We start from the raw sequence: 17,779 nt of genomic DNA, 5'->3' as shown, positions 1-17,779 counted from the left end.
TTTTACTAGTGACAAAGTCACGGGTCCTGCTAACATTCTTAATAGAAGGAAATGATACTACTTAAAAGGTTATGGCAAGTCAGTACGTCGTAGCCTTTCCCATCCCAATGGGCAGACTTCCTGACTTTTACACACCAACCCTGCCCCCTTGGGTGCGCGCCCTTGGCCACCATTAAGACTTCCTGGTGGGGTTTTCAGGCGGGGGGGGGGCGGGGGCGGGGGAGATAAGTAAAGGGAATGGCAGAGGCGTCCCCCTAGGCTGGGCGCCCAGAGGTGACCCACGGGGCTCCACCTCTGCCTTCCTTGTTTTGACCTCGTTCATCTGGAGGAAGTTAAAGCCCCCAGAGGCGCTCCCTGCTCCCGGTGCGCGTGTGCTCCTGCTGTCCGGCATCCACCATGAGGCCCCTGGTCCTGCTGTGGGGCTGCCTCGTGCTCCCAGGTGAGATGGGGACAGAGGGAGCCGTGGAGGGATGTGGGGCTGGCCCAAGCTCGCTCCTGGGTCTGCAGAAAGAGCGCCTCCTGAGCCTACATTTCCTTTCCTGTGCGCGGCTGGGAGGCAGCCCGGCTTGGATGCAGCCCGGCTTGACCCTCCAGGCTTCGTCCCACCTCAGCTGTCCTCAGCCTCCTAAGCCCTCAGAGCCACGGCCACTTGGGGGTGGCGAAGCCCAGAGCCAGGTGCTGCCCAGACCCAGGGCTTCCAGCTTCTTCGTGGTGGCGTAGCTTTGAGAGAAGCACTGCCTCTCCCATTGTTTTCCCAATCTGCGCCCAGCCTGGAGGCAGGCAAGATGTCCCCTTTACAGTTGCCACCTTAGACCCCGCTAATATTTTTTTGAGCTTCTGCTATACCCCTCAGAACACCCTGAGAGGTAAAGATTTATTCTGTTTTATCAATGCACAGACCTGCTTTGTTTAACCTTTTAACATCAAAAATCAGGGGGCGCCTTATGAGCGATGTCCATTGTTCAATTGACAATTTTTAGCAATATATAAAATGATAGTGTATCTTACACATGATAGCAATTAAATTAAATGAGAATGAAATCTTAGCATTTGCAACAGCATGGATGGACCTAGAGGGTATTATGCTCAGTGAAATAAGTCAGTCAGAGAAAGACAAACCCCATAGGATTTCACTTATATGTGGAATCTAAAGAACAAAAGAAACAAACAAAATTGAAGCTGACTCATAGATACAGAGAACAGACCGATGGTTGCCCGGTAGTGGAAAAGGTGAAGGGGTTAAGAACTACAAACTGGTAGTTACAGAATAGTCACAGGGATGAAAAGTCCAGCGTAGGGAACACAGTCAGTACCACTGTGACAACTCTGTGCGGTGTCACGCGGTACTGGAGGTATTGGGGGGGGAGCACTTGGTAAAGTAGATGACTGTCTAACCACCACGCTGTGCACACGAATACATGTACAAAATAATACTGAATGTAAACTGTAATTGAAAAATTAAAAAATAAAATAAGGTTTTAAAAAGAGCAAATGACCAAGTGTTTACTGTAGAGAAGAAAACATGTCGGCAACAGAGATAACCAATGTTAATAGGTTGGCTGAGTGTGTATATTAAAAGAATTTTTTTTCTTAAGAAACAAAACAGATAATTCAGTACATATACTTTCGTATCCTGCCTTTTCCTTTATTATCATTTTGGGAGCCCATATTTAAGTCTGCATCTCCAGTTACTAACATGACCACCCGTTAGGCACCAGAAAGACTCCAGAGTCCATATGAGGAGAGAAGCCACCATGCCACCCCATCCCGTTTTGGCAGGGGGTCAGTTCCCCGCAAAATGCAGCCGCCAGGACCAAGTCCTCACTTCGCGCTGCCTGGGGTGGAGTGGGGGACTTTCCAGAGGCAGCGGAGTTCCCTGGTTCCAGCTGTGAGAGCCCCTTTCCAAACCCCAGCTGGAGCAGCCCGTTGTCACGGGCCATGTGGCCGACGGTTTCCACAGACTCTACAAACAGAAAGGGCTGGCGTTTTTTAAAGATGTTATTTATTTACTTTTAAAGAGAAGGAAAGGGAGGGAGAAAGAGAGGGTGAGAAACATTGATCAGTTGCCTCTCGCACATACCCCTACTGGGGACCAAACCCACAACCCAGGCCTGTGCCCTGACTGGGAATCGAACCGGTGACCCTTCTCTTTGGGATACGACGCCTAACCAACTGAACCACACTGGTCAGGAAAGATAGGGGGTTGTGTGGATAAACAAATATGCACCTTTAAGTTATTATGCTTACCAATAAAAATAATTATTTTCAACAGGAACTAAATGAAATAGGACATTGTCATCACCCATAGGTGAGAAAACTTAGAGGCCCAGAGAAGTCAAGCAACTTCCCCAAGGACACACAGCTACTAAGTGGCAGTGCTGGGATTCCAACTCCAGGCTGGCTGAAACTAGAGCTTCCCTGCCCACAACGCTTAACATGCCAGGTTTAGGGAAATGATGATATAGAATTATATTTATCTCAACAGCCCTGTCCCAAGGTCACCTAGTGCTAGTGGCGACTGAGGAAAACCTACTGGTTTTGACCCTGGTGCTTGAATCCAGGGAATTCCAACCTCTGCATCTGCTGTGCTTTCAGGTTATGAAGCCCTGACGGGCCCAAAGAGCATAAGAGCATTCGAAGGCGACACTGTGTCCCTACAGTGCACCTACGGGGAGAAGCTGAGGGATCACAAGAAATACTGGTGCAGGAAGGCTGGGATCCTTATCACCCGCTGCTCCGGCACTATCTACGCAAGAGAAGATGGCCAGGAGAGTACAGAGGGCAGGCTGTCCATCCAAGACAGCCCCAGCAAGCTCCAGTTCAACGTGACCCTGAGGAAGCTCACCCCGAAGGACTCGGGAGAATACTGGTGTGGCGTCAAAATACTGGGCTTTGATGAGGTTTTCCTGGTCTCTCTGACAGTCCTTCCAGGTAACGAACGTCTCTCCTTCCCTGGCTGGAGGGCAGGAGGGGCAGGGGGGAGGGGAGCAGTGGGGAGGCAGTCAGTGGATGATGCAGTTTTCCCAACGCAAAGTGCGGGATGCCTCGTGGCGGAGGGGCATCTCCAGGACTCGGTGGGGTCACACAGGTTGAATGCGCAGCAGTATTTGGGGCACGGATGCTGCCACACAAGCCTCAGCTGTTCTTTCTCTCTTGCTGCCTGAGGTCACACCACTAGCAGGTGGCAGAGCAGCATTAAACCCAGATCTGTCCAACTCGAGGCTCAGCACCTTTCCTCTCTGCCCAGACGTGGGAGAGAGATGGCTGTGAGCTGGGGACAAAATGGACCTCCCGCAGAATAAAAAAGAGGCCCTCCCTCCCTGGAGTCAGGGAGATGCCGGAGGGCTCCTCAGGCTAGGCCCATGGTCCCCGTGCCCCGGGCCCACCCTCAGTGCCCCTTAAGCCATGGCCACACTCACCTCGGCTGCCCGCAGCCTCGGCTCTTCCTCCTCGCCTCCTCCTCCTCTCCAGATCCTGAAGTCCCCCAGACAGGCGTGAGGAATGCCGGGGGACCAGCCTCCCAGGTGCTTGCTTAGCTCGGGGACATGAGGGGGCTCGGGCTAGGGATAGAGTGCCCCTCCGGGTACCTGGAATGCCCCCCAGACCTGCTGAGCTGTGGAGAAAGAGGCCAGAAAGGTCTCAAAGGTCTCAGGGGAGTGGGCAGCCCCAGGCTGAGGGTCAGGGAGGGCGAGAGGGGGGGGTCTTTGTGTCCCATTTCACAGATGGGCGCTGAGGCTCGGAAAAGTGAAATCATTTGCCCCGCATGTCACAGCAGGAAGTGACAGAGCCAGGTTTCAAAAGCAGGTCATTTCTGGCTTTAGCAGCTCTCTTTCCCTCCCCTGGCCCGAGAGCTGGGACCCATCCCGTCCCAAGCCCACCCCCGCTGCCAGACCCCATCATCCACGGGCCTTTAGTTTAATTCAGGGGAACAAAGATGAACTCACCAAACAGTAACAGCAGCATCAAACCCACATCGAGCCTCTTCTCCATTACTTATAAGGTTCTCTAATGTCTTCCAGTTCTTAGCATTCAGACCTCATTTTTACCCGGTGGTGATCAATTTTTACCTGTATTTGGGGCTCTCCTGTTTGTCTCCTAACCTTCATTTATATGTATTTGTGTATAACATGTGCATCATTATAGCATCCTCCTGCTGGACTCTCTCTGCGGACAGCTGAGATATTGAAAATAACGAAGGCTAAAGTCCGTGGTGTGCCGGCGGATATTTAACAACTGGCTGGGAAATCCCCAGCTTACAATGTTTGTTCATTTCTGTCCTATAAATGCCCCTGCCACGGCCAATTTCTGCCCACAACAGTTTAACGACTGGCTCGCAAAATTCCCAGAAGGCTAAAAGGAGCTCTCACGAGCCGGCGTGAGTGTCTCGGCACCCCACAGCGCGCGGTGAAGCATGAGAGGAATTTCTAGGAAGGTCGGAGCAAGACAAAAGTGCCACTGGCACTGCTTATCGTCATTACCTGGAGGCCCTAGGCCATGAGACAGGAGGAGATTAAGGAGTATACATATTGGAAAGGAAAAGAAAAAAAAATACTCTTTATCTGTAGGAGATTTGATCATTTACTGAGAAAAATTGGAGACCTGGACCAGATTTAAAAAATGATGGGGAAGGAAGGAAGGCCAGGATGGCACGCAAGTCAGAAAGGAGGTGACTCGTGGACGTGGGGAGTCGGGGGGCCCGGTGGCTCCTGGGGGTTCTGCCACACAAGGTTTCTGCCCACTGTGCTGGGCACAGAGGCTAAGCATTTTGCCCTTGAGAAGCCTCAGCCTAGTGGGGAGACCCTGTAAACAAGTTATTGCCGCAAACTGAGTATTGCTTCCCTGGTGACGTGCACAGGGTACTGGGGGTACACAAAAGACAAAGGGTTTGCTCCTCCCAGGGAAGCCGTTGTGGAAGAATTGACTTCGGAGCCAGCGCTTGAAGGACAGAAAGAAGCGTGCTAGGTAGCGGTGGCAAGGAAAGGCGCCCGCGCAGAGGAGCGGCCTGCCACAGGCGTGGGGGCAGGCGGCAGGCTCGCTCACGCGGCCCTGGAGGGCAACTCCCTGTGGCTGTAGCACGGGATCGGAAGAGGGGAAGTTAGCAAAGTGGGTTATTTCTGAGTTTAAAAGGCTGTGAAAGGCACGAGGAAAGGTTTGAACTTCAGCTTAGGGGCAGTGGGGAGCCACCGACTGTTCCACAGCAGAAGGTGATGGGATCCCGTGTATATTTTAGAGACAAAACTGGCATTGGTCTGAAGGGTGGCATGGAAAGAGGCCGGTGGACAGCGGGGGACAAGGGAAGCTGAAGGCCCGAGCCCAGCGGGAGGCCAAGGGGCCTGCAGGAGGGCGAGGCCAGCAGCGTGCTGGACCCACCGCCTGGCCCCAAGGGGCTGCGGAGAGAAGACAGTGATGCTCTGAGCAGAAATGGCGGGCCGGGTAGGAGGAGGCTGCTGGCCGCTCCCAAGGCAGGAAATCTGGCTCACAGCAGTGACCCCTGCTTCCCTGAGACCAGCCTTCCCTTTCCTCTAGGTCCCTGCTGTCTTCCCTCCCCCACCCCGTTCGTCCAGCCTCTTGCTACAAGCCTCCAGCCCAAGGCCAAAGCTTGGCAAACTCAGCCCCCAGCACTGAGTGAGTGGATGGTCTTTCTGCCCCTCTTTGTCCCCTCTGTAGCGAAACAACCAGTGAGCGCCTGCCTGGCGTCCGACGCTGCGCTTTACGGCCCACCCTGGGCGCAGAAGGGCCCGCTGAGGACGGAGAGGCTCTGCAGGGCCAGGTCCCTCGCTCGAGGCCCCACAGGAAGCAGCAGAGCCCAGAGGCAGATCCAGCCTGATGGCAAAGCTCCTGTGTATTCAACCCGGGCCGAGGGGCGAGAAGGAGAAGCCGGGCCTTTCGCCCTGCCCTCTGCCCCTGTCACCCTGCCCTGTCAACCCCATGGCTATTGAAGGAGGTCGAGGCCCACTGAGGCATAGGTGGTGGGGGTGGGCGTGTGATGTTGACATGAGGACTTCCAGGTGAGGCCAGAGGGGACAACTGGAAGGCATCTTACTTCCCAGAGCTCTGGCTTCTTCAGGTCACAGGACTGCAGGGGTGGGGAGGGCGCAGGGGGCAGCAGGTAGGCAGCTACCCGGGGGTCACGGGGATGGGTCGTGGCGGTGGGAGCGGGGAGTGCGCCTCCACACCAAGAACAGGCCGCGGGCAGGAAAAGGAGCGGAAAGCTGTGCGTGGGTGTGGGGCGTGCATGAGATATGGCCTGCTCGCTCCAAAGGGCTTTATCTGGGCCTCTGTTTGCTTCCTGGGGTGTCCTTCGCCTGGGGGTGTTCTGAAAAGCTGGTCCGGGGAGGTGAGGTTCAGGGTTCAAGGCTCAGAGGTCTGGGGATGCTGGGATTCAAGGGTCAGGGAAGGCGCTGAGGCATTGCTTTTGGACTTATAGCTTCTCCTGGTGTCCACCCAAGAGTTACCACAGCCAAGCAGGGGAAGACAGAGGCCGAGGCCTCTCGATTCACAGGAACGTCCCCGCCCACGCACCCAGGAACGCCTCTGTACACAGGAACCTCTCCATATTCAGGGACCTCTCCACGGGAAGAGACCTCTCCTCACAAAGCAACTTCTCCTCATGCAGGGACTACGCGCCCATCCACACACCTGGACCCCACCTCGGCAAAAGACACCTACATGTTGCCCAGCAGCAGCGGCTCCAAGTCCAGGTGAGCTCCAGGCGACCAGGGTCACTTTCAGGCCATCGCCAAGCCATGAGGGGCCTTTGAGCAAATAAGAACCTAAGAGAACCTAGCACGCCTTCCTCAGGGGAACACAGCCTCTCGTAGGCTCCGCACCTGAGGCTCTGAGGGCCTATTCAACCCCCACGCCATCCCTCAGCAGAGCCCTGGGCCAGCAGCCCTGTTGCCCTGGAAACACAGGGCCCCCCAGGGAGAAGGGTCCACCCCTCTCCCCGCCTCAGCTCCAGCGGCAGCCACCCCAGCTCAGTAGCTTTTGCCTGTACACTTCGCACTAGGCCCTGTGCCAAGCATGAAAATGTGGAACAAAAAAAATATTTTCCTACCCAACTGGAGCCCTAACCCATAGGATTGGTGTAGGGGGCAGAGGGGGCGGGTTGTACACAACCTCAGCCGGCTGCTGGCTTCCAGGTGGCTGCTGGCAAGTGCAGACCCATCTGAAAGTGTCTCCTGGGGTTGGCGGTCGGGCCTGGGATCCTTTCTTTTGGGACTGACTAGATGTTTGGTCCCTGGTGCCCTCCGATGTCCTTGGAGAGACAAGGGACGTGGCTGGGATTCAGAATAAGCATGTTGTGGTGCACAGCATCCGCTGATATCTGGTGACAGCCACTGGGTCCCTTCCGCAGGGTGTGCCCCAAAACTATCCGCATCTTGGCGCCGGTCCTGGTGCTGCTGGCCCTTCTGCTGGTTTCAGGGCTGAGCGCCCTCGGCAGGTACCTCTTCCAGTGGAGGAAGAAAGGTGAGCGAAGGTCGATGGGAGCGGGCGGGGGCTCTCAGCCGGGGACGTCACTCAGACCTGCAGTCCTCCGCTCCACGCCAGAGAATCCGTGTGGCTCCGTCCACCTGCTCCACGCTTCCGAGGGAGCTGAGGGAGAGTGGGGACTCTCGGCTTGCTCGCCTCCGTCTGAGCTCATGAGCCGCTTCTCTCCCTCTAGGTTCCAGAGACGCCATGTTCAGTCTCTGCAGGTCCAGCTCCTTGTGTGAGGACTGACTGGAGGGGGGGAGGCAGACTGAGGACTTGGACGTGGGCAGGATGGACATCATGGCCGCTCGGTCCCCAGAGGTGCTTGGCTTCTTTCGGGGCTTGGCTTCGGATCCCAGGTCTAACACTTTTTAAGCCGTGTAGCCGCAGGGAAATCATCTGACTTCCCTGAGCCCTGGCTTCTCCAGGTTACAGATATGTGTCCAACTGAAATAGAATGCAAGCCATGCGTGTAATTTACAATTCTCTAATAGTCACATGAAAAGGAAAAAGAAACTAGTGAAGTTAATTTTAACCGTATACTTTAACCCGATCATTTCAACATAGAAACAGTATAAAAACATGAATGATATCATAGTCTACATTCTTTTTTTTTCATACTGAGTCTTTGAAACCCTGCATAATTTGGAGTAGTCACAGCTCCAGTGCTCGATGACCATGTGTGGCTGGCGGCTCCTGTGTGGGACAGTGCAGGAAATGACTGAAATAACAGTAATAATAGCTATCATGTGCCAGGCACCACTGTGTGGCTTATATGGCCTTTTAATTTTCCCAGCTAATAAGACATGATTTAGTTTTTAATAGTTTATTTGTATTGTATTTTTTTCTATTGTTACTTACCCCCTCCCACTCTCTTCCATCTCCTCTAATCCCCTCAGTGCTGTGGAGTCAGGAACTACTGATGACAAGTACTCCTGTTACACAAGGGAGGAAACTGAGGCACAGAGTGGGCAAGCGGCTGGCCCTGTGTAGGAAGTCACGGAGCCAGGAAGATATGTGGGGAAGCACTTTGCAAGCTGGCAATGTTGTCCCTGTGCAGATGGCCGTGGGAACATCCTGGGCCCGCCTCCCACTCCTCCCTGTGTGGCTCCAGGAAGCAACGTCAGCTTTGCCCAAGTCCCCAGGCCCCCCCAGAGGAGTTGGGACGGAGCACGCAGCATGGGAGCATTCCTGGTCACAACCTCAGATCCTCTCAAATTGTGGTCCCCAGTTAGCAGTGGTGACATCCCTTGTTAGCCTGTTGGTAATGCGGACTCACAGCCCCCAGGCCAACCTAATGAATTGCAATCTATATTTCAATAACACTTCCTGGGGCCCTGGATGCCCACTGAGTTTTAAGAAGCACTGACTGAGCACACAGTTTTACGTCCCCAGTCCGATTCTGGCCCGCATGAGGCGGTTTCCATGTACTGATCTCAAAAGGCCAGGCCATTGTCAAGGGGTTGATCTAGTGGGGACTTTCTGCCCAATCTGCCTGCTAAAAAGCCCCTGTTCAAAGCTGCAGGGGGTCCCGTCCTTCTCTGTGGGAGCAGCTGCAGGCTACTCCTGGCTACTCCTGGCCTCAAGGTGTTCCTTCTGGTCTCTTTCAGCTCAACTGGCTGTGGGGACACCAAGGAACGAGAAGGCTCACTACTCCCACTTGGTAAGACGGGAGGCAGGCCAAAGCCCAGGCCTGGACCCTGAGGCCTGGAAATCAGGACTCCTGGGCTCCATCTCTACGTCTCCCCACTGGTCCTCCATGGCCGATCTCAAGGCAGGGATTGTTTCCCACCTCCGGGGGACCTGTGAGCCCCGAGCTGTCGGCGTCCCTCCTCGCCCTGACTCCCTGCCGGGTCCAGGCAGCATTCTTCCCTCGGCCCAGCACCCTCCTCCTGTCCCCCTCTTATAACCGGAGAAGATCAGAGCTGGCTCCAGAGCAGGCCTCGGGGCCACTCAGTCTGACCTTCCTCTAAGTTTGGCGCATGGCTCCTTCCAGAGCGCCCGGGGTCAGGGTCGGTGGGCAGGTGCCGTTAGAAACAGTCTCCCAACCAAAACCTCTAGAGGGCGGGGGCCCAGGAGCCTGGATTTGAAACACTGCCCCTGGATATTCTGGTGGCACATGAGAGTATGGCAGCTACAGGCTCTAGTCTGCTTTTGCAGGAGAGGAAACTGAGGTCCAGAGAAGGTCAAAATCTTGCCCAAGGTCACATGGCAAGTGGTAGCCCCAATGGAGAAGAGGACCCAGATCTCTCCGCTCCATCTCTCCCCCTTGCGGAGCACTCTGACGCTTCCTCTGTGCTTTCCTTGGCTCTGAGACACAGGCTGAAGGTGGTGCTCTGGGAACCAGGGGGCAGAAGGAATGGGGGGTCCCTTGCCCATCTTCCTGGAGAGGGGACTCTGCCCCAGGGCTGCCTACTGCAGGGCCCCTCCCTGACCCCTGCGAAGAGAGACCGACCCTTTCCACGTGAGGAGAGGGCTGCAGAATCACGGGTCCAGGAAACCAAAGCCCCACGGCGTCATCCAACTGCCCCTCCCTCAGCTGTTTACTGAGATACCTCCACTCCAATTCCCTTCCACGCGGGGGCAGGAAAGGGGGATAATCTTGCCTTTTTTCCTGGCGCCAGCGCCAGTGAAGACAAAAGACTCAGGCCTAATCCCTCTTGGGAGAAGTGGGGGTGGGAATGGGGTACTGGGCTTGGCTTAGGAAGCAGCTGTTGTCTCCGGAAGCTCTACAAGGCCAAAGATGGCTGACAGGAGTGAGGGAAAGGTCAAGGAGATGGACGGAGGCTGCCACTGGCCTCTTTCAGAGCTTGCCCTCTGGCTGTTCCTCCCGGGACTCACGCCCGCCCAATGCCAGAATGGGGCTGGCGTAGGAGGGAGAACCCCCAGGATGCTGTGAGGAGGCCGCAGGGAGGCCAAGAGTGCCTGCGTCAGCCTTGACCCCGGCTCTGCTGCCATCCAGGCCACACTGGGAGGGCTGCCTGGGCCACTTGTCCCGCCCCTGCACCTGTGGGAGGGGCACATGGCCCCCCACCTCTCTTCCTTGGGCCTCAGTCTCCTCATTCAGTCAAGGAGGCGTTGGTTACTCAAACTGATGACCTCTGGTTGGTCGATGATCTCTGAAGAATTCCTCCCCATGCTCTCTGTTATTTGGTGAATCTCTGTGGTGTCCAAAATAATCATAATGGTAACACACTTATCACTCCACGAGTCCCCAGTTGTTTAGTAAAACATTATCATGAATAGTCATTATGACCCTGAGGAAAAAAATTCTACAGTTTCGGAAACAGCTTTGGGGAGGAGGTTAGGTGGCTTGCCCAAGGTCACATTGAGACAGGAAATGGAACCTAAGGACTCTGACTCCAAAACCCACCATCTTCCCCTTGCCCCTCCCCCCCGCACTTCCCTTCTCTGCTTCTGCTCCCAAGAACAGGCTGTTCTGACTCGAGCCTCTGTTTCAGCCTCCGGGGAAGGGCCAGGTCCCGGAGTACACTGTGATAAACGTCGTGGAAGCCCCCGCTGGGCCAGCCGCCAGCCCCAAGCCCTCCACCAGCCCCTTCGCGCAGATCCGGTGCCTAAGCCAGGTGTGGGCAGAGGGCGCTGGGGTCCGGAGCCACCTAGTCTGGCTCTTCGACAGCACCAGGATGTGAGGAAAGCATCTTTCCTCAGCATCCGCTCCCCGAACTCTGCTCCCCACATGCCGCCTACCCCACAACAACCGCAGGCCACCGCGGCCAGGCGGGCCGGTTCACTTGGGAGCCAGAGCGGGAGCCAGAGCTCTTGACCTTACATCCTCTTTGTCCCCATCCCGAAAATTCTTCAATAGCTTGTTGGGAATCACAGCTTGAAGGGCTCTGGGCTGGCAGGATTCCTATATCTAAAGCCAGAACCTGGCCTGAGCTTCCCTCTGGGGATGGATGGCTTGGGGTGGGGGGGTCAGGGGGATGAATCAAAGCCTGGGGATTGTGGGGAGACATTATTAGTTCCTGTGTCCCCTCAGATGGACAGAAGCTGGAACTGTGGGAAAGGCTGGGGGTGGGTTCAGCAGTTACGTGGAGACCCCCCACTAGGCTCTACTTTCAACCCCACTTGTTTTTACAGGCTTCAGAGCAAGAGGAAGCCTCTTTCCAGGACCCGGAGGGCAAAGCAAGCCCAGGGCCTCCCCTCCACATGTCTGAGGAGTTCAGACGCTCGGTGTTCATCTCGGTCTAGCAGAGCGCGCCCTCCCGGCCAGGCCTGCCGGGACCCCTGGACCTCAGCTGATTGGAATAAGCTTTCTGCCCTGGCTTCAGAGTCCACGGGCCAGACCCCAGGGCCCTCCCCGCCTGCCCCAGGCTCTCCTCCTGCCCCAGCTTGACCTGGAAGCCTTTGTCAGCCTGCCCCGGGGGGGCTTCCCAGTTCCAGCGAGCGCTGGCACCTTGCCTAAACGGCCACACGCCCAGGCAGGTGCGCAGCTGCTGGGCCCTCACCCGGTTTGAGTTGTATCTGCTGCGGGCAACCCCCCAGGCCTGGGTGTCCAGCAACAGGTTCTCCCCAGGTCTCCTCCCTTCCACCCTCAGACTCGCTTTCTCCTGAGGAAGCTGGGGAGGAGGAGCCAGCATGCTGGGATCAATGGGTTCTGCTTTCTTGAAGTGTGGCCGCTAACCACCCACACACCAGTCTTTCAGGAAACTGGTTCAAAACATGATTCCTGCGCTCCACTCAAACCTTCCAAAACCATCCCTGGGGCTGGGCTCAGGACGCTGCATTTCTAACCCGTGCCTAGTGATTTGAGGTGGAGAAGGCCTGGGCCTGATGAACAGTCAGGTCCCTCCAGCTTAGAGTCTCCATTTGGAGTGTGGGGTCTTCCACCTGCCCCTCCAGGGGCCGTTCTGCCCACGAAACTGTGACCAGCTGGAGGCTGTCCTAAGCCTGCCTGAGTCTAGGCCCAGGGCAGGTACACACTGGGAGTCAGGGAGGAGTTGCCTTTCCGATCTCCCCACCCAGCTAGGCGTTCATTCCAGGCTCTGTGGGAAAGCGTGGCTCTTTGTCCAGAAAGGGTTCATTGCCCGTGGGTTCTGTTGGGGGAAGGGTGACGGTGAGGGGTAGGAAATCACTGGTGCAGGTAGGTGTCTAAAATGGAGGAGGGCCCTGGCTGGTGTGGCTCAGTTGATTGAGCATTGGCCTAAGAACCCAAAGGTTGCTGGTTCAATTCCCAGTCGGGGCGCATTCCTGGGTTATGGGCCAGGTCCCTGGTTGGGGGCGTGCATGAAGCAGCCTATCGATGTTTCTCTTCTTCTTTCTCCCTCCCTTCCCCTCTCTCTAAAAATAAATAAAATTTAAAAATAAAATAGAAGGGTCAGGGCAGGAACCTAAAGGGCACCTCAAGGTGACCCTGAGCCTGATCTCCTGAATTACTAGTTTTTTCATTTCCTATTATTTTAAAGGTAAAATGGAGGGGGGCGGGGCGGGGCGCGGGCGCAGATGAGCGGAGTGCCCAGAATACAAAACTTAGATGGAGCGAAAAAGAAAACAAGTCACCGCTCATCTTGCTGCTACACGGAGCCCATCGTTAGTGCGTTTTGTTGTATTTCATTTATATTTTTTCTTCACAACATTTACAAATTATTTTGCATATACACTATATCCTGCTTTTCCCCCTTAATTATTATAGCATATAAGCACTTCTGCATGTTTTTACAAAGCTTTTTTTAAAAATATCAGCATGCTTCCATTTGATTGTTCTCTTACACTAGATAATTATTTCCTATCGCTTTATAAATAACAGCTTGTAGCAAATCTTTGCACAAGGCTTTATTTGCATTTGGAGATTTCCTTTTTAAATTTTTTTTTAAATTTTTAATGATTTTATTCATTTACTTCTTACAGGGGGAGAAGGGAGGGAGGAAGAGAGGGAAAGATCAATGTGTGAGAGATACATCAACTGATCTCCTGTCGCATGCCCCTCAACTGGGGACCTGGCCACAACCCAGGCATGTGCCCTGACTGGGAATCAAACCAAACAGCATCCTTTCTGTTCACAGGCTGGCACTCAGTCCAATGAGCCACACCAGCTGGGGCTGCATTTAGAGATTTCTTTAAGAAGGTGAAAGTGCCAGGTCTTTGGATGTGAATATTTTTGAAGTTGTTGGTATCCACTGCTAAGCTGACAAAAGAACAATTCTGAGATGTTCTAAATTAAATTATAGGGGGCCAGAGAGGGAGTAAAAATGACAGGAATAATTAACCAATTATTATACTGATTAATTAATTAACCAGTTAATAGCTGTGGGCCAGCTGACAAAAGAGTGCCGACATTCCTGAATGTTTGTTGGAGCTGTGAATCCACCTCCAGGCCCCTGCCAGCCCACCAGACATCCCTCGGTGCCCGTGCATGAGCTTGCAGGATGGTTGCCTGTAACCAATCAAAAGGAGCAAGTATTTCTTCCTTCCCCAGAATGTGCGCCTATCTCAGAACTGCCCCTGCTTCACCTTATCTCAGCCCCCTTCTCTGTAGCCAATGTAAATTCTTCCCAAATTACATTTCTTCCCTAAAACATATAATATAAAAATGCATAAAAATGCCATCAATCCAGGATGGCAGACACACTGGTGGGGGTTTAGACTTCATGCTTCAGGGCCCGAGGCCTTTTTTGGCTAGAAATGTGGCCCAATCAACCCTTTCTTTTTTTTGGGGGGGGGGGGGGGGGAAGGTGTTCAGCCATGGAAGGTTAGTTTTTTTTGTGGTTGTTTAACACGGCTTTCTGAATGGCAGAGTCAATGGCACTCCCACCCAGGGCCTCAGAATCAGCATTTCTCAAAGTCCTCCTCAGCCTCGACGCCCATCCCGGGGGGTGTGGAGGGAGAAACTGTCACCGAACCTGACCTATATATGTAGCCTAGCAGGTAGTCTAGCATTGATAAACCTTTTTTAAAAATCCTCACCCAAGGACATACTTATTGATTTCAGGGAGAGAGGAAGGGAGAGAGACATCCCTTGGTTGCCTCCTGTACACACCCCCACCAGGGATCGAACCCACAACTTTTTGACATACAGCATGACACGCCAACCAGCTGAGCCACCCAGCCAGGGCTGGATTAAACTTCTATGTAGAGTTTGTAACTTTGCCTTGATGTAACCCTAGAATCTCCCTAAAATTTATAAGGTTTGTGTAATGTGTGTCTTGTAATTTGCTAAAAGTTTCACAGAAAGACCAGGAAAGACTAACCAGCTAAAATTCCTTCCATAACAACCGCAATCCCTGACACCGATGATTTCCAGGACTGTTTGGCAGGACCAAGGCTGCGATCTTTTGAAGGGCCAGGGGGTGACCAGCTGAAAAGTAGCCTGAAGGGCACCTCCTCAGGAACTTTCTTCATTTACACCCTCATCGTATTATACTAAAGTCTCCGCCGTTTTGGAACAGGCAATGGAGAGAGAGAGGGAGGGGGGGGAGAGAGAGAGAGAGAGAGAGAGAGGTTTTCTAACTGCATGCATGGGAATGTCTCCATCTATATCTGCAATTACAAAACTCACCTTGACGTTTATGGGTGATTTCCCCCCATAAAGATGGGTCAAATGCTCTGTTCAGGGGGACACGTGCTGGGAGTAAGCCCTGGTGTATTTCTTGCTTGCTAGCTTGCAATAAAGATTCTTTTCATAAAATCATCGTGGAGCTGTCTTTGGCTGGCAACTACTGCACATTTGCGCTCCTCTTGGACCAGTAAGAAAACCACTCAGGAATGCCCCTGCAGGGAGACCCTGGAGGGCGGAGGGGGGTGCTGGAGGTGATGGAGCCGGTCTGAGGAAGCAGGGGAAGCCCACCAGAAGCTGCCAGCCAGCGCCTGAGGCCCTGGGGCGGGGGGAGCACTGCTTACCTTGTCCAGGGGAAGGGGGGGGCCCAGGTGTGATCCCTGCGGGCTCTGCCCCCAGATCCAGGCACAGTGTGTGTCCAGATATTGGGGGGGATAAGGAGCAGCAAGTTTCAGATGGTGTCAGGGAGACCCCCAAAGAATTCACCCAGAGCAGACCTCCCCCTTGAGAAATCCCTAGGCTGGAGCTAATGAGAACTGGGGCGGCCAGAAGGGACAGAACCCTCCTCTCCTCTCCACCTGTCACCTACGGCCACCAGGTCATCCCAGTGCCACCCCTTGCCCATTCTCAGGCCATGTGCCCACTAAACAGATCGATGGCTTTTGTGGTTGAGCTCTCTCCAAGGGAACCATGCGATTCCAAGTTCCTCTGGATTTGTCACTCGAGTATCCTGTGTGCCCACACACTCTCCTAACACCCAACACGGCCAGGGGCCTCTGCAGCTCGGCCCTCCCAGCGGGAGAGCAAGACGCTCCCTCACCGGTTGCTACTCTGCGACCCCCCAGCTTCCTGCACCTTGGTGTTACGTCTGGACACCAGAATGTTCAGCTCTGCCATCTTCTGCAGACGTATAAGACTCTGTCCAATCCCCTTGAACAAAGCCACTGCTCACCCATCCTGAAAGCCAGGGTTTCCCATTGGGAGACTTGCTAAGAGGTAAAAACTTCAGGAAAAATGAGGGAAACATCAAAGAGTTGCTAATGCTTAGTTTTGCAAAATGGGGATGCTAACAAAATAATATTAATTTGTTTCTTAAAACAAAGTAAAACAAAAAGAGAAAAAAGTGAAAAAGGGAAAAAAAAGGGAAGCTCTCCCTTCCTTACCCCGCCCCTTGACAATTGGACTTTAGGATCCTAATCCACTGAGGTGCCCTGAGGGGAGATTCCTGAGTTCATCCAGGAGGCGGGGGTGGGGGAGGGGGGAAACAGCAGAGAAGGCGGAAGGCCCCTAAGAGTGCCAGGGGGTGTGGTGCGCTTTGGGGCGCCTCTCAAGTAAGAGGGCAGTGCTCTTCACCTACAGCGCTTTCAGACTGTGGCAGGCACCCCATGCTGGCGGCTGGGGGTGGTGCCACAGTGATCTGAGTGCGGGGCCCCCAAGTCTGTGCAAAAGCAGCAGACCTGCCATGTTGACTGGACCCCATGGGTTTTCCAATTTATATCAAAAAAAAAAAAAAGAAAGAAAGAAAAAGAAAAAAAGAAAAGCAAAAGCTTGCCAAGGCCCAGAGCAGCAGAGGTACCTGCTGGAAGCCACACAGCAAGCTCCAGGCGGAGCTCAGTGGGTTAGCCATGGAGTCCCTGAGCCTCCTGTCCCCACGAATGCTCCCAGACTACTGGATACAATCATTGAGAAAGGGCATCTTCAGGGGATGGAAATTTCAGAAGACATCCCAGAGCACAAGACGTGTCACTCGAACGCATTCTAGAATCAGCTGTGCAGTGTCCCCTGCTCTGACCCCCGCCCCCGTACTCATCCATTCAACCCCCACCAGAGACAAGCAGCCCAGAAGCCTTTGCTTTCACATTTAATCAAAGGAAAGGAAAGAAAACCAGTCAGAGAGAAAGCTCGGGAATTGGATGCCTGAGGGAGGGGAGAAGGGAAGGGCAACTGGGCTCACACTGAGTGTGGAGAGTGGGGGACAGGGGCCTCATTGTCCTGAGGCCCCTCAAATATAAGTGTCCACAGTGGGAGGAGGAAGGAGAGTCAGAGCTAACACTGTGAGAACACGCCTGTTCCCTGGAGCGGGGCTTATGCAGGAGAGCTGGCCTGCTGTTCAGAGAGGGATGGGGACAGGGGAGGGGCCCAGCCCTGCCCCGGGCATCACTAGAGGCAAAGGTGCCAGAACAGCATCAACACTGGAGATTTACCCTAAAGGGCCACGTGCCAACTCCCCAGCAAGGTCCCCAGCTGCCCTGACCCCCATCTTTTGGTCGGAGAGCTTTAGAGGTTAATTGAGGGGGAGCGGGCAGCTGCAATAACAGATCCTTTGCTACCTCCACCCCAAAGTCCCCTAAATGAGGTGGGAACTGGCAAAGTACATCTTGGCCTCAGGCCCGCGGAACGCCCCACCTTCCTCCCACTCCCAGTGCCCATGGGCTGAGGGCAAGGGTGAGGTAAGAGCGGAATTAAAGATAAAAAGAAGGCCGACTAAAGGGAAAAGAGGACTATAAAGATGACTGCATAGTGGATGCAGAGCTATGCAAAAGAGATGGGAGGGGTCTCGACTTTGACATCTCATTTGCATATCCTATGCAAATGCAATGAGATCCCTAATATAATAAATATATTTCTAACTTTGTAATAAATATTCTGTTTCTTCTCCCTCCCCTTCCCTAGGAAACGGGCACACAGTGGTTCAAGGGCCAGCTCGGGCTGGCTCTGCAGCGAACACCGATCAGACGTTCTGTTCGGAAGGACTGGGAAGTGAGGGGCCCGGGTGGCCGCCTACAAGGAAAG

At 54.0% G+C, this 17,779-nt stretch overlaps 1 protein-coding gene across 7 annotated transcripts; it reads left to right on the top strand.

The window, feature by feature from the left end:
- The first annotated feature begins 294 nt into the window (after positions 1-294).
- Positions 295-12,002, top strand: CD300LG (CD300 molecule like family member g). 7 transcript variants are annotated; one of them, XM_054593401.1, is made up of 8 exons: positions 296-439; positions 2,596-2,931; positions 5,527-5,625; positions 6,428-6,701; positions 7,358-7,470; positions 9,084-9,136; positions 10,935-11,057; positions 11,575-12,002. In XM_054593401.1, exons 1-8 carry the CDS (start codon positions 397-399, stop codon positions 11,683-11,685), a joined length of 1,152 nt encoding a protein of 383 aa, XP_054449376.1. In that variant the 5' UTR covers positions 296-396; the 3' UTR covers positions 11,686-12,002. The 7 variants fall into 7 exon arrangements, 6 of the variants coding, with proteins under 6 accessions (XP_054449377.1, XP_054449376.1, XP_054449379.1 ...); XM_054593404.1 differs by having other exon boundaries at positions 297-439; positions 6,563-6,701; XM_054593405.1 differs by having other exon boundaries at positions 298-439; positions 6,617-6,701.
- The last annotated feature ends 5,777 nt before the right edge of the window (positions 12,003-17,779 follow it).

The sequence above is a fragment of the Pteronotus mesoamericanus genome, unplaced genomic scaffold (genome assembly GCF_021234165.1).
Source record: "Pteronotus mesoamericanus isolate MK-2021 breed Mesoamerican mustached bat unplaced genomic scaffold, CSHL_Meso_final scaffold_408, whole genome shotgun sequence".
NCBI lineage: Eukaryota > Metazoa > Chordata > Mammalia > Chiroptera > Mormoopidae > Pteronotus > Pteronotus mesoamericanus.
The sequence above is the reverse complement of the archived record's forward strand: the minus strand, read 5'-3'. Positions and strand labels throughout refer to the sequence as shown.

Bases quoted from the DNA above. Each gene is read 5' to 3' on its own strand.
- CD300LG (XM_054593401.1), top strand. From the start codon at position 397: ATGAGGCCCCTGGTCCTGCTGTGGGGCTGCCTCGTGCTCCCAG. The intron at 5,626-6,427 runs GTGAGTGGATGG...TTGGACTTATAG, and splicing joins AACTCAGCCCCCAGCACTGA to CTTCTCCTGGTGTCCACCCA. The intron at 7,471-9,083 runs GTGAGCGAAGGT...GGTCTCTTTCAG, and splicing joins CTTCCAGTGGAGGAAGAAAG to CTCAACTGGCTGTGGGGACA.